The sequence below is a fragment of the Garra rufa genome, chromosome 1 (genome assembly GCF_049309525.1).
Source record: "Garra rufa chromosome 1, GarRuf1.0, whole genome shotgun sequence".
Taxonomy (NCBI): domain Eukaryota; kingdom Metazoa; phylum Chordata; class Actinopteri; order Cypriniformes; family Cyprinidae; genus Garra; species Garra rufa.
Genome location: NC_133361.1, coordinates 54479787 through 54502061, shown reverse-complemented (window position 1 = coordinate 54502061; position 22275 = coordinate 54479787). Strand labels below are relative to the sequence as shown.

General features: G+C 34.4%; 2 protein-coding genes across 2 annotated transcripts; one reads left to right on the top strand and one right to left on the bottom strand.

The window, feature by feature from the left end:
• The first annotated feature begins 912 nt into the window (after positions 1 to 912).
• hagh (hydroxyacylglutathione hydrolase) lies at positions 913 to 10770 on the top strand. Its single transcript, XM_073833578.1, has 9 exons — positions 913 to 1071; positions 3424 to 3587; positions 3662 to 3726; positions 6235 to 6352; positions 6924 to 7032; positions 9105 to 9208; positions 9374 to 9475; positions 9566 to 9645; positions 9732 to 10770. Exons 1-9 carry the CDS (start codon positions 1002 to 1004, stop codon positions 9829 to 9831), a joined length of 912 nt encoding a protein of 303 aa, XP_073689679.1. The 5' UTR covers positions 913 to 1001; the 3' UTR covers positions 9832 to 10770.
• A 603-nt stretch (positions 10771 to 11373) lies between these two features.
• On the bottom strand, positions 11374 to 21862 carry narfl (nuclear prelamin A recognition factor-like). Its single transcript, XM_073833577.1, has 11 exons — positions 21769 to 21862; positions 19989 to 20084; positions 19760 to 19903; positions 19550 to 19682; positions 19327 to 19461; positions 19101 to 19219; positions 16148 to 16277; positions 15975 to 16047; positions 15748 to 15885; positions 12736 to 12893; positions 11374 to 12378 (listed from the first exon to the last, which is right to left on the bottom strand). The coding sequence occupies exons 1-11, from the start codon at positions 21832 to 21834 to the stop codon at positions 12137 to 12139; spliced, it is 1434 nt and encodes a 477-aa protein (XP_073689678.1). The 5' UTR covers positions 21835 to 21862; the 3' UTR covers positions 11374 to 12136.
• Positions 21863 to 22275: the final 413 nt, after the last annotated feature.

Genomic DNA, 22275 nt, shown 5'->3' with positions numbered 1-22275 from the left:
GACAAAATAAGTTAAATGTACCCTGATCTTCAAATTCAAAGGCTTTTCATGTTTCCTTCTGGAGCATTCAGTGAGCGTTTGAACCTTCTGTAATAGTTGCATATGAATCCCTAAGTTGTCCTCAGTATGAAAAGATGGATCTCAAATCATACAGTCATTGCTGGAAAGGGTTCAAAATGCTAGAAGCACAAAAATGCTGAAAAACCAAAGAATCTGTGTGACCTGAAGGATTTTTCTGAAAGAACAGCAGGCAGTTTAACTGTTCAGGACAAACAAGGGACTCATGAACAAGTATCACTAAACAAAAAAGACTTAGCTGTGGGTCATTCAGGTAACAACACAGTATGTAAACTTTTGAACAGGGTCGTTTTTATAAATTCTAAATAAAACTTTTATTTTCTCTTATAGACTATATGTAAACATTCTATAAGTCAAATATATTCAGGTCAGTACTAAATAAAAAATAACATGCATTTTGTATGATCCCTCTTATTTTAGTAAAACATTTTGCAGATTCAGCGAGGTGTATGTAAACTTTTGACCTTAACTGTATATAACGAGTCATGGATATTAATAATACTTAATTTAATTCATTTCAATAATATGTATTTGTGACAGCGAATCTACTGGTGTCTCGTCCCTCATAACATATTGTAAAATATTATATTTTTGTCTAATTCTTTTCTTATTTTCTATAGAGATGCACACTGTAATTGTACTTCACTCTGTTGGTTTTTTAAATAAATAAATAATAATAAAAAGACTTTTGAATGTGAATTATGTCATGTGACGTTGTCTTCCAGCGGTAAGCCTTCATCATAGTAGAGTTCGTAAATAACCTGTAAATACAGCGTGGATTACAGCAGCACGCGGGACACTCATCCGCTTTGGATTGGCTAAACGAGAGGTCAAAGTTAAAAAGTGGGCAGATTTGCACTCTAAACCAGACTTTCTACTTCCTCTCTATGCTAACTGTAGTATCAGACAGCTGAAGTCCTGATATGTGGTTCAGGTCGCTGGCGGTGAGTGCCTGCACTCTCGGTGTTCTCGGAGCTGTCTCGCAAAAATTCGGTATGTTTACACGAGAACCTGTACTCTCCCATGATCAGAATGTCTTATTTATGGATATGTAACCCTATGTCAGCGCTGTCAAAGAACCTTTCAATGTTTTGATCTAGTAGAATAGTTGTTCCCTTTACGGAGCAGAGTTACATCATCCTAGCTGTTGACATACGTCACCGAGCATGACATGTTGCATGTATGCAATGCATACACGAATACAGTGATCTTGTAATAGATATAAAAAATCTAACACTCTAGGAGTTACGTAATTGTAAACAATGCATGCTTTCTGTATGTTCTGCAGTGTGCAATTGAAAGTTGCAGAAACATTTATGAGAGATTTCTTAATTCTCACTTGTGTGGTGTTAATAGGCGTGTATTGCAATAATGTGCCATGCATTATTTATTTTTACAGTATTGCGTAGATGCAATATGAAGAAAATGACCCATCATCAAAACATTGAGCATAATAGATAAGTTTTTTCCAGAGATAAATTAGGCAGATTATGATTTGATCCCTATATTTTATGATGTTAAGATCTGAAACGCACACTAGTGGGCACAATTTTGCATGCAGATGATTTTTGAATGAATAGCCTTAAAGGGGTAGTTCGCTTTCAGAACAAAAATGTACAGATAATATTCTCACCCACTTGTCATCCAAGATGTTCATGTCTTTCTTTCTTCAGTCGTAAAGAAATGGTGTTTTTTGAGGAAAACATTAAAGGTTTTCTCTCCATATAATGGACTTCTATGGTGCCCCCCAGTATGAACTTCCAAAATGCAGTTTAAATGCAGCTTCAAAGGGCTCTAAATGATCCCAGCCAAAGAAAAAGGGTCTTATCTAGCGAAACGATCAGTTATTTTCTAAAAACATTTACAATTTATATACTTTTTAATCTCTACACAGAGTACACACAGAGAAGACGAGCATTTGAGGTTAAGAAAGTATATAAATTGTAATTTTCTTTAGAAAACAACCCATCGTTTTGCTAGATAAGACCTTTTTTTCCTCGGCTGGGATCATTTAGAGCCCTTTAAAGCTGCATTTTGGAAGTTAAAACTTGGGGGCACCATAGAAGTCCATTATATGGAGAGAAATCCTGAAATGTTTTCCTCAAAAAACATAATTTCCTTACGACTGAAGAAAGAAAGACATGAACATCTTGGATGACAAGGGGGTGAGTACGTTATCTGTACATTTTTTGTTCTGAAAGTGATCTACTCCTTTAATACTATTGTTTCGTCATTAAATCGTTATAAAATGTATAGTATTTAACTGAACGTACACTACCGTTCATTCAGCTAGGATGGATTAATATGATCAAAAACGACAGTATAGATATTTATAATGTTACAAAATATTTCTATTTCAAATAAATGCTTTTCTTTTGAACTGTTTATCAAATAATCCTGAATAAAAAAATGAATAAAACTGTTTTTAACACTGATAATAACAGTTTCTTGAGCATGAAATCAGCATTTTAAAATGATTTCCGAAGGATCATCAGATCATTTGCTTTAAAATGTAATAATATTTCACAATATTACTGATTTTACCGTATATTTGGTGAAACAAATGCAGTTATGGTAGGCATAAGAGACTTATTTTGAAAGTATTACAAAATGCACCATGTTAACTGTAGTTTCCACCAAAATACTAGTTACTACAGTTATTTTTACTTACTGTAAAATCATAATATATTAATGTAGGATCTCCGTAAAACCTGAAATGTGACAATATTTATGCGAATATTTCTAAAAATAGGACAATATCTGGCCAAGTTACAACTATTTGTAAATCTGGAATCTGAGAGTGGCAAAAAATTTTCAATACTGAGAAAATCGCCTTTAAAGTTGTCCAAATGAAGCTCTTAGCAATGCATATTACTAATCAAAAATTAAGTTTCGATACATTTATGGTAGGAAATTTACAAAATATCTTCATGGAACATGATCTTTACTTAATATCCTAATGATTTTTGGCATAAAAGAAAAATCGAAAAGTTTGACCCATACAATGTATATTCGGCAATTGCTACAACTGCACTTGTACTACTTAAGACTGGTTTTGTGGTCCAGGGTCATAAATAATACAACGGTTGAACCACTTTTGGAAAACAGAGAATGAGCTAAACCAGTTCCCCAAAAATTTAAACAAGGTGGACTACCATCTTTAACTAACTTTTGAGCATAAATGATTAGCTAGAAAGTATAAAAAAAAACATATAAAATGTGTTGTAGAGTAACACAAGTTGTAGTAACTAAAGTATTTTGGTGGAAATTATGGTAACAGTGAAAATGATGAAAATCTGTTAATCACGCTGGAACATTTACTGATCGTGAATCTCTGTTTTAAAGTTCCTACAGGCTTGTTTCACTCCGCTCCTAGGAAGTCGTCTCTGGTGGAACAGAAAGACATGAAGGTGGAACTGCTGCCCGCTCTCACCGACAACTACATGTACCTCCTCATCGATGAAGACACGAAGGAAGCAGCCGTAGTCGATCCAGTAGAGCCTCAGAAAGTACGAATATTTCACTCTGTGTATCACACATTACAGACTGTATACCATGGATTCATAACTATAATCTGTCTCAGGTTGTAGATGCAGTCAAAAAGCATGGCGTGAAGCTCAAAACTGTCCTGACAACTCACCATCACTGGTGAGTAAGACCTGGAAAAAAAGCGCAACCATTCAATGTGTCTCTACAGAATCCCCCACAGATGTTTTTAAGAGTGTTAAGTTTGGGTGAAATGCATGCGCACTGAAGGATTCTGACCTTTGAGGAATACAGTGCCCTCCACTAATATTGGCACCCTCGGTAAATATGAGCAAAAGTGGATGTGAAAATAAATCTGCATAATTTATCCTTTTGATCTTTCATTCAAAAAATTCACAAAATTCTAACCTGTCATTAAAGTAAATCAATAGAACCTAGGGGTGAAATCTCATTATGAAATAAAAGTTTTTCTCTAGTTCACGTTGGCCACTATTATTGGCACCCAATTTTTGCAACATCCTTTTCCCAAGATAACAGCTCTGAGTTTTCTCCAACAATGTCTAATGAGTTTGGAGAACACCTGACAAGAGATCAGAGACCATTCCTTCAAACAGAATCTCTCTCTTCCCAGCTTCTTCTCTTTAGTTTCTATACAGGGTTCAGGTCAGGGAACTGGGACGGCCATGGTAGAAGCTTCATTCTCTGCTCAGTGACACAATTTTGAGTTGATTTTGATGTTTGTTTTGGATCTTCGTCCTGCTGGAAGATGCAACCATGGCCCATTATAAGATTTCTAACAGAGGCGGTCAGGTTTTGATTTTTTATCTGCTGGTATTTGATAGAATCCATGAAGACATGTATCTAAACAAGATGTCCAGCACCTCCAGCTGAAAATAGGTCCACTCTGGAACAACATGTGGTGATGTAGGGGCTGTTTGATCATTTTATTTTAGGCTTTCTGACCCCAAGACTCAACAATTCTCTGCAATTCTCCAACTGTGATCTTTGGAGAGTCTTTGGCCAATCAAACTCTCCTCCTTATCGTGCATTATGATGATATAGACGCACGTCCTCTTCTAGGCAGATTCTTAACATCTTTACTTGATTGGAACTTCTTAATTATTGCCCTGATGGTGGGAATGGGGATTTTCTTACAGCCACTTTCGATTTTGTGAAGCTCAACAAACTTGTTTTGCACATCAGAACTACATTCTTTGGTTTTACTTCTTGTGATGGAAGATTAAGGGAATTTGGCTTTTGTGTTCCTCATACTTATAATCCTGTGGAACAGAAAGTCATGACTGGACCATTTTATACACCTAGCCACCCTGGTGTGCTAAAACAATTGTAATATTAATGGGAATATACTTCAGAGATATTTTACTTAGACAAATTTTTAGGGGTGCCAATAATTGTGGCCAACGTGAACTAGAGAAAAACATTTATTTCATAATGAGACCCCCCCCCCCCCCCCACTAAATTTTCCATCGTTTTACTTCAATCTTACTTCAACACTAACACTTGACCAGAGTATGGTAGGGCTGTGCAATTAATTGAAATTCAGTTTCGACTTCAAACGATTATGAAAATACAGCTCTTAAATCTCAATGTCAGCTTTATTTATATAGCACCATTAAAAACAACAATTGTTGACCAAGGTGCCAATATTAAGCAATGGCGAAAGCACGATCACCGCTCAGTTTCAACCTAGCCTGCGGAAAATTTATTGTCTCAGGTTGGATGACCTCAAAGACCTTACTGGATTATAAGCATTCAAACATTTAAGCATTAAGTCTGAGTATAATTCAGTAGGCTATATAACACGTTTCATTGTCTGGAAATTACTTGTCTTTAAAAGTTTTGGTTCACTATACACTATATGGACAAATGTATTGGGACACCCCTTCTTTAGAACAGAAAAAGGCACTTCCAAAACTGTGGCAACAAAGATGGAAAGATCATTCATGTATTTAAAAACTGTATTTCCATCTCTGTTGCAACAGTTTTGGAAGTGTCTAAAATTACTTTACCCATATGTACAAGCCACTGGTGTTTGGTGATGAGTTTTTGGCTCAAGGTGTGCATTTAAAGTCGGAGATGTTCAGCTGTGATTATGACATTTCTTTCTGCAGACCAATCCAGTTCTTCCACACTGACTGACTGAATCAATCATTTCTTTTTGAACCTTGCCTTATACACAGAGGCATTGTTATCTTAGAATAGAAAAGGGTGCTGTCCGAATTGTTGCTATAAAATTAGAAGCACACAGTTCCATAGAATATCATTATATGCTTAAGATTTGTACTCATATAAATTACTAAAGTAGTCAAACTTGTTCATTAGAAGGGGGTGTCCTAATACTTTTGGCACTATAATGTACTTACCTGTTGATCAAAAAATGCTTTAAACCTACACATTTTTTGTTTGTTTTATTGAGTAACTTTCAGGAGGGTGTAGTCAATTTTGTAACACAACATTTTATCACTTTGATAAGAAAATCTTTGGTAACTGATCAAGCAGGCTTGTTGAACATTATATCTCCAAAGAACCCTAACATGTGTTCTAAGTAAAGAGTAATTGCTGAGTTTAAGTTTTAGAGGGGGCGTAATCATTTCTGCTGTTCACTGTATATGTATATGTATATCCTATATGCTCTGATATGACTTCCAGGGATCATGCAGGAGGTAATGAGAAGCTGGTGAAGCTCATGCCGGGGCTGACAGTGTACGGTGGAGATGATCGAGTGGGAGCTTTATCTAAAAAAGTCACACACTACAACACTTTCAAAGTAAGTTTGATATACATAATAGATACTACTGTTCAAACATTTAGGGTCAGTACGATTTTTTTATTCAGCAAGGATGAATTGAAATCATCAAAAGTGATGTAAATACTTGAAACAGATTTCTATTTCAAATAAATCCTGAACTTTCTATTAATCAAAGAATCTTTAGAAAAAATGATCATGGTTTCCACAAATATATGAACCAGCTCAATGTGTTGAGTAGCAAATCAGCATATTAGAATGACTTCTGAAGCATCATGTGACATTGAAGGAGTAATCTAGCTTTGATAACAGAAATAAATTACATTTTAAAATATATTCAAATAGAAAACAGTTCTTTAACATTTTAATATTTCACTGTAATATTTACTGTGTTTTGATCAAATAAATGTAGCCTTGATGAACATAAGAGTCTTCTCTATAAAACATCTTACCAACCCTAAACTTTTGAATGGTATTGTATAATCACATTTGCATAAATTGGTTTTAAGTGTAGTTTAATACTGCTGGATCCATTTGAGATCATAGGATATGTCCAGTTTATTATTTTCTTTTTTTATTATTATTCTTCCAGGTGGGCTCTTTGAATGTAAAGTGTTTGTTCACACCGTGTCACACCAGCGGTCACATCTGCTATTTTGTAACAAAAGAAAACAGCACTGAACCACCAGCTGTGTTTACAGGTAAGATATATTTTACATGCAAAACTTTAAGATTTTACACAAGTAGTACACTTTTATTCAGCAAGGATGCATTAAATGCATTTTATGTTTTTGACAAATCTCTTTCTGCATTTATTTGATCAAAAATACAGTAAACACAGAAACATTGTAAAAAAGTATTACAATGAATACCTTTTTTATTTGAATATATTTTAAAATGGTTATTCCTGTGATCAAAGCTGACTTTTTTCAGCATCATTACTGCAGTCTTTAGTGTCACATGATCCTTCAGAAATCATTCTAATATTCTGATTTGCTGCTTATTCTATTGTTTTAATTAGACATTTTAAAAAAGATTAAAAACTATATTTTGACATAAAAGATGACATTTTAATAAAGTTGGCATAATGCCATTGAAAACGTAAAAACAAAATTCCCCTGTAAATCACTTTAAGGAGTCAAATATCACCTCGTAATGGGAAGACAAATTTTTTTATTGATTTTTTTTATTTTTATTATTGGTTAGAAGGTGCTTCTGAAATTTTGACTGTGCTCCTAAATTTAAGTGCTCCTAAAATGAAAAGTAAGCGTAGACCCCTGAATTATTTGATGAAAAGAGAGATCAAAAGAACATAATTCAGTTGAAATAAAAATCTTGGTAACATTATAAATATACAGTCAAGCCCGAAATGATTCATACCCCTGGCAAATTCTGACTTAAAGTTACTTTTATTCAACCAGAAAGTTTTTTTTGACCGGAAATGACACAGGCTTCTCCCAAAAGATAATAAGTTAAAAAAAAAATTTCCGCAGCTTTTATTTAGATTTGAACAAAAAGTGTCATGTCCAAAATGATTCATACCCTTTGCAAACTGTCACAGTCTATGGGAAAATCCAAAGTTCTATACCATTCCAAATAGTCCAAGCTGTTCTAAAGCATCCTAATTACCCTGATTCACTGGGAACAGCTGTTTTAATCAACTCAACAGGTGAAAAACAGAAGCTCTCTGCTGTTGGTTTGTGGACAGTCATGGCTAAGACAAAGGAGCTCACTGAGGACCTGCGGCTGCGCATTGTGGCTGCTCACAAGTCAGGAAAGGGCTATTAACCATATCTAAATGTTTTGAAGTTCCAGTGGCTACAGTGCAAAGTATTATTAAAAAATACAAAACATTCCGCACTGTGAAAAATCTCAGAGGACGTGGTCGGAAGCCAAAAGTGACACCTGTGCTGGCCAGGAGGATAGTGAGAGAGGTAAAAAAGAATCCAAGGATCACCACCAAGGCCATCCTGATGAATCTGGGCTCTGCTGGTGGCAACATCTCAAGGCAGACAGTCCAACGGACACTGCACACCGCTGAGTTTCACGGACGCAGACCAAGGAGGACACCACTTCTCCAGATAAGACACACAAAAGCCCACTTGGCCTTTGCAAATGCTCATCTGGACAAAGAAGAAGACTTCTGGTCTTCTGTTTTATGGTCAGATGAAACAAAAATTTAATAGTTTGGCCACAATGATGTAGCCTTCATTTGGCGTAAAAAAGGAGAAGCCTTCAACCCTAAGAACACCATCCCCACTGTCAAACATGGTGGTGGGAACCTAATGTTTTGGGGGTGTTTTTCAGCTGATGGACCAGGGAACCTAATCACAGTAAACGGTGGAGACATGTGAAAAGCTGGTCAGCAATTATAGGAAGCGTTTGATTGCTGTAATAGCCAATAAAGGCTTTTCTATTGATTATTGAGAAGGGTATGAATAATTTTGGACATGCATCATTTACATTTTTGTTCAAATGTAAAGAAAAGATAAGTAATAATTTGTTCCACAATGATGCCTCTTGTACATCGTCTTAGTATCTTCTGGAAGATGTCTGTGTCATTTCTAATAAAAAAAACTTGGTTAAATAAAAGTAACTTTAAGACAGAATTTGCCAGGGGTATGAATAATTTCAGGCTTGACTGTATTAACTGTCACTTTTGATCAGTTTAGTGTGTCTATAATGACTATAGGCAGAGCAGAGACTACAAAAACATATTAAGAACTGTATTAACAATCAATTGCTTTTTATGTTACATTCATATTATAAACAGGAGATACTCTGTTCGTGGCCGGCTGTGGAAAGTTTTTTGAGGGTACCGCTGATGAAATGTATAAAGCCCTGATTGAGATTTTAGGCCGTCTTCCTCCAGAAACGGTAACAGTTCTTTCGTCTTTTTTGTGCTATAAAATGTTACAGATTATTTATTATTAAACCAATAAATGCTACTGAACTCTTTTAACATCTTCACTGTTACTCAAATAGATGTTTTAGGTCATCAAAAGTCACATGTATTGAAGTTACAATTTGCTTTTGTTTCAGCGTGTGTACTGCGGTCACGAGTACACCATCAATAATCTGAAGTTTGCACGGCATGTCGAGCCAAAAAATGAGGCCATCCAGAAAAAGTTAGCATGGGCTAAGGTGTCTAACTCCTCTTTAACCTATATTCACTTTAGCTGCAAATATTATCGTAGCGCAAATGTTTGAATAACCTTGTCTTACAATGATTAGGAAAAATATGATAACGGAGAACCAACCATTCCCTCTACGATGGCTGAGGAGTTCACATTTAACCCCTTCATGAGAGTAAGGTATGTGAAATAATTCCTAACTATACATCATATAAACTGTCTTGGACCATATATATATATATTATATATATCTGTTTGCACTTCAGAGAAAAGTCAGTACAAGAGCATGCTGGCACCAGTGACCCGATTGAAACCATGAAAAACATCCGTAAGGAGAAGGACGGCTTTAGAGTCCCGAAGAACTGAGCTTTCACGCTTGTCTTTGCGATGGTTGTCACCACTACGCTTATATCTTCTCATCAATTGACTAACAATATCAGGACATGAGGCACATGCAGAAACTCCATTTACAGCAAAAGCACAATTACCAAACTGTTTATTTCCATGTTTTTCTTCAAGGCAGCATATTGTATTCAGTGAGCAATACACAGGATTGTTAACCTGTAAAACAATGTATTTAAACCATTGCTGCAAGCCATGGATGAACAAAAACATATTATTTAGAATGTTTTCATCACTGACAGAATACACTGATGTCATTTCTAGAAAACACAGATGTGTACTAGGTGTGTGTTGTAGGCAAAATTTCATTTACGTAAGGTTACGTACTTTTTATTTTCGACATTTGCAGCTTTTGCGAAGATCCAGGCCATGAACCAATGCTACGTGGTTTAAATTATAGTTTTATTTCGAAATGCTTGTCTTAATGTGCAATGTTTTATTTTGTAAATCAAAAATAATTATTTTTAATTATTACGAACTAAGCGAGGTGATCTAGCAAAATTATATTTGGTGTATTTTTATGTCCATCAGAAAATGACATTTATTTTGATGTCTCTGGATGATTTTGAATGTAAAAGATATTGAACACTGCATACTGATTTCAGCTTTTCGCCTTGTTTTAGCTCATCCAGTTCTTGTTTCAACTGAACTTGCACTTTTTGTCATCAAAAATAACATATTAATTATAAATATAGTGTTCAAACTGAATAAAGTCTTAATGTTTTTTTGTTTTATTACCTGCTTTTGTATTGTGTTGTAAAACAATATTAGGTATACATTTTCTTGTTGCAAAAGTGTTTTTGCAACCTACTGAACCTATTTTATTACTAAAAGATTTGCATAAAATTATTCATAATAAAATTCCAATAATTTAAAGTATTAAATTCCAAATTTAATATTGAATACTGTTTGTGTTGTTTTGGTCATTTAAAAAAATCCCTAAATTAAAATACCTACCAAAAAAAGTTAAATAATCACAAATATATGAATAAGTAGAATATATTTATAGTTTATTTTCTTAATAAATAGAATTACATTCATGGAATGATTATATGCATGGCAACATGCAGTCATATTTTTATTATAATCATAATTCAAAATATATTTTATAAAATGACAATTTCAGTGCATACTACATAGTAACATCTACTGCATCAACACTTTTTGCATCAAAAAACAAACTCACAAATAAATGAAAGAAAAAAAAACAATAACAAGGCAACATTCATGGATATAGAAAAATTGCCTATTGCTATAAAACACAAAGACTGGTTTGATATGTTGTCTGACCTCAGCTTTCTTCGGCAGATATGTTATAGAAGTATATTTATGGGAAATATTACTTCATCTGTCTATTCAAACATAATCACATTTGTTAAAGGATTAGTTCACTCACAGAATTAAAATTTTCTGATTACTCGCCTCCATGTCATCCAAGATGTTCATGTCTTTTCGTTCTTCAGTCGAAAAGAAATTAAGGTTTTTGAGGAAAATATTCCAGGATTTCATTGGGGATCAATGGGTTGAAGCTTCAAATTGCAGTTTCAGTGCAGCTTCAAAGGGCTCTACACGATCCCAGCTGAGGAATAAGGGTCTTATCTAGCAAAACAATCAGTCATTTTATTAAATTTTTTTTAAAAATGTATATACTTTTTAAACCAAATGCCCGTCTTGCACCAGCCTGACCTCACACTTTACAAAGCGAACGTGCAAAGAAAGTCAAGTACCCTTTACAAAAAAAAGATAAAATCACGATGTTGGGTGATTTTGAAGTTGGAGGAGAAAATGAGATTAGACCTTTTTGAACTCTATCCTTAGTTCGAAGATGAAGCACTAACCATTGTGTGACATTTCCAACATGATTATGTAATGTTTGAAGTCAAGCTAGTGCGAGATGAGCATTTGTGGTTAACAAGTATATAAATTTATATTTTTCGCTAGATAAGACTCTTATTCCTTGTCTGGGATCGTGTAGAGCCCTTTAAAGCTGCATTGAAACCCATTGAAGTCCACTATATGGAGAAATATCCTGGAATGTTTTCCTCAAAAACCTTCATTTCTCTTCGTGAGACATGAACATCTTGGAAGGCATGGGGGTGAGTACATTATCAAAAAACAAATATTCTGAAATTGAACTTCTCCTTTAATGACATGTCTATATGTGTTTAGCTGGTGTAGTGTCAAATGCATATTAAGGTTTGACTCGACTTTGACAAACATTTAATGAAAGGGCAAAGAAACAAATGTTTGACCAGTGTCTTGTGGCTCCTCACCACTTTATACTGAGTCCATTGGCGTTTTTTTCTACGGCGTGGTACTGTGTGTGCAATAACTGTCTGGCTTTCTCCTCACCTACGCTCTCTAACCAGCTCTGATAGAGTTCAGCCACTCGTGAGTCCTGCTCTGGCATTGAGGTACGTTCACCGCGGTACAACTCCTCCACCTGCTGCAGCAACTCTTTGTTATTTTGATCTGATGAAGGCTTAAGCTGACCGCCGCCATTGAGGCATCCTGTAGAACACAATTAAAAGTGTCAGTGAATCAGATCTTATTTTTAAATGCTGAAACAGTCACTGTCATATTACTGTCTTCGATTAATAGGTTATTCAAATTTAAAAGAGATGTAATTCAAGAGAACAGTATCAGAGGATTATCCAAATTCAACACTGACAATGTTTTGACGCCCAAAGAATTTCACTCTATTGAGAAAAGAGTACAAAATACAGCTATATTGCTAATTCCAATATTTTTTCACCACATAGAGGCATCATATGCCATGTGTTGACAGGTAGGTATCACAAAGCTGCAGAAAACTTACAAATGTAACAAAACAAGGTTTTTAAGGCCTGGTTGGGTGTCATTTCTGACCTGAGGGACATGCCATCACTTCTACAAAGTGGTAAGGTGACTTTCCACGTTTCAGCTTCTGCACCAGGTTCTGAATGTTTCTGAAGCCGTAGACTGCAGCAAACCGCAGCAGAACTTGACCGTCCTTCTCTAGAGTAACTTCCTGGAAGTCTTTGTTTCTTTTTGAATAAAAAAAAAAGGAGAAAGAAAAGGTCACTTACAAATATGTAAACCACAGTAGCACCATGGTAGTCCAAGAAGTGTTACGATGAACAAACAACTGTTAAAACAGTCTTTTTAAAATAAATTAAATGTGACAAGCCACATTTTCAAAAATGAAAATTCTGTCATTATTCACACACAAAAACGATTCTTGTAGCTTCGTAATGCAGTTGAAACACTGATATCACATGGACTATTTTAATGATGTCCTTACTACCTTTATGGGCCTTGAATGTGTCAGCTGCATTACTGTCTATTCAGGGTCAGAAAGCTCTCAGATTTCATTAGAAATATCTTCATTTGTGTTCCGAAGATGAACGAAGGTTTTACAGGTGAGGGTGAGTAATAATAACAATTGTCATCAATTTTGATTTATCAGGTGTTAATATAAAGGTACTTTAACATGTCATAAACAATTATCATATTCATATACGATGACACTTTAATGTACAGTCGTGGCCAAAAGTTTTGAGAGTTACATAAATATTGGAAATTGGAAAAGTTGCTGCTTAAGTTTTTATAATAGCAATTTGCATATACTACAGAATGTTGTGAAGAGTAATCAGATGAATTGCATAGTCCTCCTTTGCCATGAAAATTAACTTAATCCCGGAAAAAACTTTCCACTGCATTAAGAGGCTTCAGGGCATCCAAGAAAGTCCAGCAAGCGCCAAGATGGTCTCCTAAAGAGGATTCAGCTGCGGGATCGGAGTGCCACCAGTGCAGAGCTTGCTCAGGAATGGCAGCAGGCAGGTGTGAGCGCATCTGAACGCACAGTGAGGCCAAGACTTTTGGAAGATGGCCTGGTGTCAAGAAGGGCAGCAAAGAAGCCACTTCTCTCCAAAAAAAACATCAGGGACAGATTGAACTTCTGCAAAAAGTATGGCGAATGGACTGCTGAGGACTGGGGCAAAGTGATATTCTCCGATGAAGCCTCTTTCTGATTGTTTGGGGCATCTGGAAAAAGGCTTGTCCGGAGAAGAAAAGGTGAGCGCTACCATCAGTCCTGTGTCATGCCAACAGTAAAGCATCCTGAGACCATTCATGTGTGGGGTTGCTTCTCATCCAAGGGAGTGGGCTCACTCACAATTTTGCCCAAAAACACAGCCATGAATAAAGAATGGTACCAAAACACACTCCAACAGCAACTTCTTCCAACAATCCAACAACAGTTTGGTGAAGAACAATGCATTTTCCAGCACGATGGAGCACCGTGCCATAAGGCAAAAGTGATAACTAAGTGGCTCGGGGACCAAAACGGCGGGTGGACAAACAAAAACCCAGTAATTCTGACAAACTCCAAGAAGTGATTATGAAAGAATGGGTTGCTATCAGTCAGGATTTGGCCCAGAAGTTGATTGAGAGCATGCCCAGTCGAATTGCAGAGGTCCTGAAAAAGAAGGGCCAACACTGCAAATACTGACTCTTTGCATAAATGTCATGTAATTGTCAATAAAAGCCTTTGAAACGTATGAAGTGCTTGTAATTATATTTCAGTACATCACAACTGAAACAAAGATCTAAAAGCAGTTTAGCAGCAAACTTTGTGAAAACTAATATGTGTGTCATTCTCAAAACTTTTGGCCACGACTGTACTATTAAGAATACCATAATATTACATAGTTCCTAGAATTTATGACCAATTTCCATTCATAAAAATAGTTTAAGTGATTTTTAAATATCATTTTATATAGAAATTCTTAGTTAATTGCTTAATTAATCAGTAATCCGTAAATTACAAAATACTTTTTAGAAATAATCCTCTAGTAATTTCTAGCCAAATAAATGCTTTTGAAGAACTAAGCATAATTGGGACAATTATATTGGCTACAGAAATTATATAAAAAAAAATAATCCTTTTCTAATTAAAACAATCTCTCTTATTTCTAGGTTTCCCTGGTCTGTCTTAAAAACCATGGTTAATATTTCCAACATTTATACATTTCAAACCATATAAACCTTCAAATGAATATTAATTGTTTACAGTAAACATCAAGAAATTCTATTCACAAGCATTCAAAAGTTTGGAGTCAGTAAGATTTTTACAAATATTTTTGAAAGTTGTTTTACCAAGGATGGATTTAATTGATCGGAAATAAAGAAGAACAGTAATATTGTGAAATTGTATTACTATTTAGAATCTATTTTGTTTATTTTAATATTTTTAAAATGTAATTTATTCCTGTGATCAAAGCTGAAGTTTCAGCATCATTACTCCAGTCTTCAGTGTCACATGATCCTTCAGAAATTATTCTAATATGATTACTTGCCGCTCAAGAAACATTTCGTATTATTAACAATGGTAAAACAGTTGATAGATTTCTTTTCCAGGATTCTTTAACAGAACAGCAGTGTTATTATTTAAAACAAAATCTTTTGTGACAATGTAAAAGTCTTTTGATTAATTTAATGCAACCATGCTAAATAAATGTTTCAATTTCTTAATAAAAAAAAGAAAGAAAAAAGACCCTAAACTCTTAAAAGGAGAAGTTCACTTCCAGAACACTCAGTGAATTCCAGTTAGGGTGTGTCGAAAAACTCCCATCTTGAACTAAAATACACAGAGTTCACACAGAGTTGAACAAGACCAGCATTTGAGGTTAAAAAGCATATAAATTGTCAATTTGTTTAGAAAATGACTGATCATTTTGTTAGATAAGACCCTTCTTCCTAATCTGGGATTGTTTAGAGCCCTTAAAAGCTGCATTTAAACTGCATTTTGGAAGTCCATGATTTGGAAAGAAATGCTGAAATGTTTTCCTCAACAAAAAAAACAACTGTCTGTAACAATATTGCTGTGTTCATACGTACTTCATAGTCTTGTACGTGAGTTCATCTACTTCAACCCCAAACAGCTGTTTGGCAGCATGTTTGTAGATGTGATGAAGGTATCCTCCTGATCCACTTCCTGCGTGACCCAGTAGCTCTTCCCCACATACATTACTGAACCTAAAAGACACATTCACACCAACAGATTCACACATGACCCCATTTCAAAAGTGACAGCTGGGTTTCACTTTTAAACATGAAGAACTTACATTGTGTCAAAAGGAGCCACTTCCATGTCCCTCAAGGACACATTCTCCTCTTCCAACATCTTCAGAACTTCACCTATGAATCAGACACATGGAAGATGAGGTCTGCTTCTTATGGCTATAATCGTACCTGTTTTACTTTACTACATAATTTTAATCCTTGTAGAATCACTCACCTGAAGTGATGACGCAGTCCACCTCTCTGGTCTCATAGTCGCTGAGGTAGAAGTCTGGTCGGGAAGCCTCTAGTTTCTTATCATAACAGGGCATCACAGTCACATGGTAGATATTCTGTGGTGAAACACCCTGTCAACGCAAAAGATGGAGAATGAAAATCTGATACTAGAACTACCATACTAACGCACTGACATATCCCATGGTTCAAAATGAATTTTGGACACTGACTTGTCATGTAAATGTAAATAAATAAATGAGAAAAAATGTCATATTTAGTTAAATCTTTTTTATATAAAAAGAGTTTATATCTCACAATTCTGACTTTTTTGTCACAATTCTGATTTTATAACTCACAGTTGTGAGTTTATGTCTCGCAATTCGGAGAAAAAATTCTGAATTGTAAGTTTTTAAGTCAGAATTGAGTTTGTTTCAGAATTCTAAGAGAAAAAAAGTCAGAATTGTAACATTTTTGTCACAATTGTGAGTTTATTAAACAATTCTTATTTTTTATAGGTTATATCTCACAATTCTGACTGTATAACTCGCAATTGTAGTTTATATCATGCAATTCTCAGAAAAAAGTCAGATTTGTGACTTTATGTCTCACAATTTTGAGGAAAAAGTAAGAATTGTACGTTTTTATCTCACAATTCTGACTTTTTTCTCAGAATTCTGACTTTTTTCTCAGAATTTCGAGACATAAACTCACAATTCGGACTTTTTTTCCTCAGAATTGTGTGATATAAACTCACATATAAACTCACAATTGGGAGTTACAGTCAGAATTGCGAGATAAAAACACAATTGCAAAATTAAAATGTACAATTCAGATTTTTTATCCTGAATTGCGAGAAACAAACTAGCAATTCTGACTGCATAACTCATAATTGTGAGTTTATATCACGCAATTCTGAGAAAAAAAAATGTCAGAATTGAGTTTATGTCTCGCAATTTTGAGAAAAAGTCAGAATTGTAACATTTTTGTCGCAATTGTGAGTTTATTAAACACAATTCTTATTTTTTATAGGTTATATCTCACAATTCTGACTGTATAACTCGCAATTGTAGTTTATATCATGCAATTCTGAGAAAAAAGTCAGATTTGTGACTTTATGTCTCACAATTTTGAGGAAAAAGTAAGAATTGTACGTTTTTATCTCACAATTCTGACTTTTTTTCTCAGAATTCTGACTTTTTTCTCAGAATTTCGAGACATAAACTCACAATTCGGACTTTTTTTCCTCAGAATTGTGTGATATAAACTCACATATAAACTCACAATTGGGAGTTACAGTCAGAATTGCGAGATAAAAACACAATTGCAAAATTAAAATGTACAATTCAGATTTTTTATCCTGAATTGCGAGAAACAAACTAGCAATTCTGACTGCATAACTCATAAATGTGAGTTTATATCACGCAATTCTGAGAAAGAAAATGTCAGAATTGAGTTTATGTCTCGCAATTCTGAGAAAAAGTCAGAATTGTAACATTTTTGTCGCAATTGTGAGTTTATTAAACACAATTCTTATTTTTTATAGGTTATATCTCACAATTCTGACTGTATAACTCGCAATTGTAGTTTATATCATGCAATTCTCAGAAAAAAAGTCAGATTTGTGACTTTATGTCTCACAATTTTGAGGAAAAAGTAAGAATTGTACGTTTTTATCTCACAATTCTGACTTTTTTCTCACAATCCTGACTTTTTTCTCAGAATTGTGAGACATAAACTCACAATTCGGCCTTTTTTCCTCAGAATTGTGTGATATAAACTCACAATTGGGAGTTATAGTCAGAATTGTGAGATAAAAACACACAATTGCAAAATTAAAATGTACAATTCAGATTTTTTATCCTGAATTGCGAGAAACAAACTAGCAATTCTGACTGCATAACTCATAATTGTGAGTTTATATCACGCAATTCTGAGAAAAAAATGTCAGAATTGTAACATTTTTGTCGCAATTGTGAGTTTATTAAACAATTCTTATTTTTTATAGGTTATATCTCACAATTCTGACTGTATAACTCGCAATTGTAGTTTATATCATGCAATTCTCAGAAAAAAAGTCAGATTTGTGACTTTATGTCTCACAATTTTGAGGAAAAAGTAAGAATTGTACGTTTTCATCTCACAATTCTGACTTTTTTCTCAGAATTGCGAGACATAAACTCACAATTGGGAGTTACAGTCAGAATTGCGAGATAAAAACACAATTGCAAAATTAAAACAATTCAGATTTTTTTATCCTGAATTGCGAGAAACAAACTAGCAATTCTGACTGCTTAACTCATAATTGTGAGTTTATATCACGCAATTCTGAGAAAAAAATGTCAGAATTGAGTTTATGTCTCACAATTTTGAGAAAAAGTCAGAATTGTACGTTTTTATCTCGCAATTCTGACTTTATAACGCGCAATTGTGAGTTTATATCATGCAATTGTGAAAAAAAAGTGAGTTTGCAGAAACAGGCTTCCATAAATCTGTCTGTTATTGTTGTTAATATTCAAAAAAAGTCCTTAATTTATTTCTGTGTTTTATTATTGGCTGTTCACTTGAATAATTACTTAATAAATAATAGAACTTGACTTACTCTTAAATGTCTGCATGAAATTTGCATGTCGCTTAATTTAATTTGTTAATATTAAATGTAAATAAAAAGTATGTTCAATAGTAGATTAGCTTTGTACAAATTGCAAAACAAAAAGCTTTACATCTACAAAATGTCTGAGACCAAAGAAAGGTTTATAATAAGTTTAACAATATAGTTAAACCACATTTAAACAACTTAAACTTACAATCGATAAAGGCATCAATCAGTCTCTAATGTGGCCTTCAAATTTTAAATCAACTACTTAAAAAAAATTTTTTAATGTGAAACTTTGTTTTTGGCATAAAGCATTGTGGGCAGTTTCTCCTTTTCTGAACAGAAGTTCATTGTTGACTACCTTCTGTGAGGCAAAATAGCCCTTGACTAGAGATCCCATCATCTGCTGGGGCGAGCGGGTTGTGCTGATGTACGGGAGGATGAATTCACCATGAGTCTTCTCAGCATAGCAAATCCAGCCTGAACGAATCACAAAAGATCATTTAACAAGAATAAATCCATACTGGACTCATAATAAAACACAACTGAGAATATTTCAGAAAAAAAAAAAAACAGATTGCATTTACCTGGACAGGCTGACGCCAGCATCGGAAGAGCCTTCTTGTCTACTTCCTTCCGACTGAATCGCTCTAGAAACTCCCTCTGGCTTTCTAAAAGGCTGAATGAGCGACTGAAGCTGGTGTCAAACACATGATGGACACCTGAAAGACCAATATGGGGTTTCCATGATCTCAATACATACAGGAGGATGTCTTTGACTGGTCATATGAATCATAGACTCAAACTCACCCAAGTTTTTCAGGAAGCTAGTGAGTCTACAAGCCACTTCGCTGCTGCTGAGACCGTAGTGTGCTGCTAGAGAGGCTCTGGACTGAGGAGATACAGACACCACCACCACCTTCTGCTCGCTACTGCTGACCTGCTGCTGACAGACAAACATGTTTGAGCTAAAACGTTTGGAGTAAAACTTTAAAACAGCTGATTTAGTGTGACATGCACCTTATTTTGACGTAACACACGGTACAGTTCCTCATGACTCTGTTGGGTGATCAAGACACTCTCCGCAGAAGTGATGCAGCCACTGCAAGCCAGACAGTCGTTTAAAGTAATCTTCGCTTTCTCCAACTTTTGCCTTTGACCATCCTAGGAAACAGGTACTTATTCATTATATCTGTCAGATATAACAAAGACACAGGTTCAAAATAAAAGCAACATCATTTGTACTTACCTGTTGGACCTGAAAATAACTGCCATCGTCTTCTATCTGGATTTTAGCTATGGATCTTCCCTGCTTCTTTTCCACTTTAACAGGCTTCACACATTCCTGATCAAATGGGCAAATTAACAAAAAGTGAAATTATATTTCGGTATAATACTACTGTATAAAAGACTAGGTTTAGTAGTAGGTTAGTAGTTTTTTTTTTCTTTTTAGGAAATTAGTACTTTTACTCAGCAAGGATGCATTAAATTAAACAAAAGTGCAAGTAAAGACATTGATAACGTTGCGAAAGATTTCTATTTGAAAAATAAATGCGGCTCTTTTGAACTTTCATCAAGGAAAACCCTGAACAAAAAAAGTCATCGTTTCCACAAAACATATTAAGCAACATTAAAAATAATAAATGTTTCTTGAGCAACAAAACATTAAATTATATTTAAATGGAAATAAATGATTTTAAAAAGTAAAAATTTTCACGATATTACTGTATTTTTATCAAATAAAACAAATTTGCTTAGCATAAGAGACCGTTAATATTAAAAAATAATAAATAAAATAATATTACTGACTCCAAAAAGTTTTTGGACAGTAAGATTTTTAATGTTTTTTTAAAGAAGTCTCCTCTGCTCACCAAACCTGCATTTATTTGATCCAAAGTACAACAAAAACATTTTTACTTTTTAAAATAACTGCTTTCTATTTTGAATATATTTTAAAATATAAATTCTTCCTGTGATAAAAGCTACTTTTTCAGCATTATTACTGTAAAAGAGTAATCTTTTTTAGGATTCTTTGATGAAGAGAAAGATCCAAAGATCAGCATTTGTCTGAAATAAAAAGCTTTTGTAACATTACACACTATACTATTCAAAAGCTTGGAGTCAGTATAATTTATTTATTTATTTTTTGTGGGGAAAGACATTATAAAAAGTAATACTTTTATTTAGCAGTATGCTTTAAATTGATCAAAAGTGATGAAAAAGACATTTATAATGTTACAAAAGGTTTCTATTTCAGATAAATACTGATAAATTCTACTCCGCTGTTTTCAACATAATAATAACAAATGTTTTTTTTTTTGAGAATCAAATCAGAAATGATTTCTGAAGGATCGTTTAAGGAGATATTTTAAATAGTAAAAAAAATATTTAAAAAATTTTACTTTTTTTTTTTTTTGCCATACTTTGGATCAAATAAATGCAGGCTTGGTGAACAGAAGAGGCTTCTTTAAAAAAACATTAAAATCTTACTGTCCAAAAACTTTTGACTTGCAGTGATGGTTAATCTTTAAAAATGTATAAGTGTCAAAATACACTAGTTTTGTAAGCTGCTTTGCTTTCAATACGTGTTGCAATTGTCTTTTTTGGAGATAAATCACATGGTTCGATATTTTGTCATCTAATGCAGTGACATCCAGACATTTCAATGTGGCTGAAGTGTACATGCATTTTACATTCAGCAGTTTACTTAGGCAGCTCACTAGGTTTTGAGACAGCCACTTTCATCATTACCTGACCTTGCAAATAAAGCAGGCCCAAACTTGGCAGCTCTAACTAAACGAATGTCATTCATAATTCGCATTTACAGTATTTACAACACTTAAACAACTATTATCAAAAAGACGTGTCAGAAACATGTGTCACTTTTCTAAACTACAACGTTGTCGTTACACAATGTTAGCTGACCGGTGTTTTTTGCGTATTCGTGTTCAGCTGATATACAGTAAAAGCGCTGAATCCATAGTAATGTGTCTGTTTTAAATGTTACATCCAAGAAACAATTATTTAACCTGTGACGGAGTAATAAAATCATCCAAATCCGTGAGCTGAAGCACTCCGCTGAAATGCGACGCCATTGTTTTTGCGACTACTTGTACTACTACGATGTGGTTGGCAGGGTTCTGTGAATGACTTCTAAACTGTCCAATCGCAGGCCACTTGAAAGTAGCTCCGGCCAATCAAAGCAAAGAGTGAGAGGTTAAAGGCGGGAGCTAATGCAGGTCAACTGAATTGTCACATGTCACTGGGGTTGTTTAAACATGGATGTTTTTGTATTTCACAAGCTAGGCTAGAATAATACGAATACGTGTTTCAGTTAAAGATAGAGTATTTGGGTAAGACACGCATTTAAAGACAAAACCCTGAGAATTTGAGTTTGAGATTAAATATATCGTGTAACACAACAGGGCTCTGCTGTCACTTCGTGATATGTTATGAAAACTATCCAAATTTAATTTGTTTTTAAAGTAAAATTAAAAACATGATGTTCTGTAGCTACCGGCATTTTTTTAGTGCGT

Excerpts from the sequence above, each read along its gene's own strand:
- hagh (XM_073833578.1), top strand. The coding sequence starts at position 1,002 with ATGTGGTTCAGGTCGCTGGCGGTGAGTGCCTGCACTCTCGGTGTTCTC. Across the intron at positions 6,353-6,923 it reads CACACTACAACACTTTCAAA|GTGGGCTCTTTGAATGTAAA; the intron begins GTAAGTTTGATA and ends TTATTCTTCCAG. Across the intron at positions 7,033-9,104 it reads ACCACCAGCTGTGTTTACAG|GAGATACTCTGTTCGTGGCC; the intron begins GTAAGATATATT and ends TATTATAAACAG.
- narfl (XM_073833577.1), bottom strand. The coding sequence starts at position 21,834 with ATGGCGTCGCATTTCAGCGGAGTGCTTCAGCTCACGGATTTGGATGAT. Across the intron at positions 20,085-21,768 it reads ATTTTATTACTCCGTCACAG|GAATGTGTGAAGCCTGTTAA; the intron begins GTTAAATAATTG and ends CCATTTGATCAG. Across the intron at positions 19,904-19,988 it reads GTTATTTTCAGGTCCAACAG|GATGGTCAAAGGCAAAAGTT; the intron begins GTAAGTACAAAT and ends CCTGTTTCCTAG.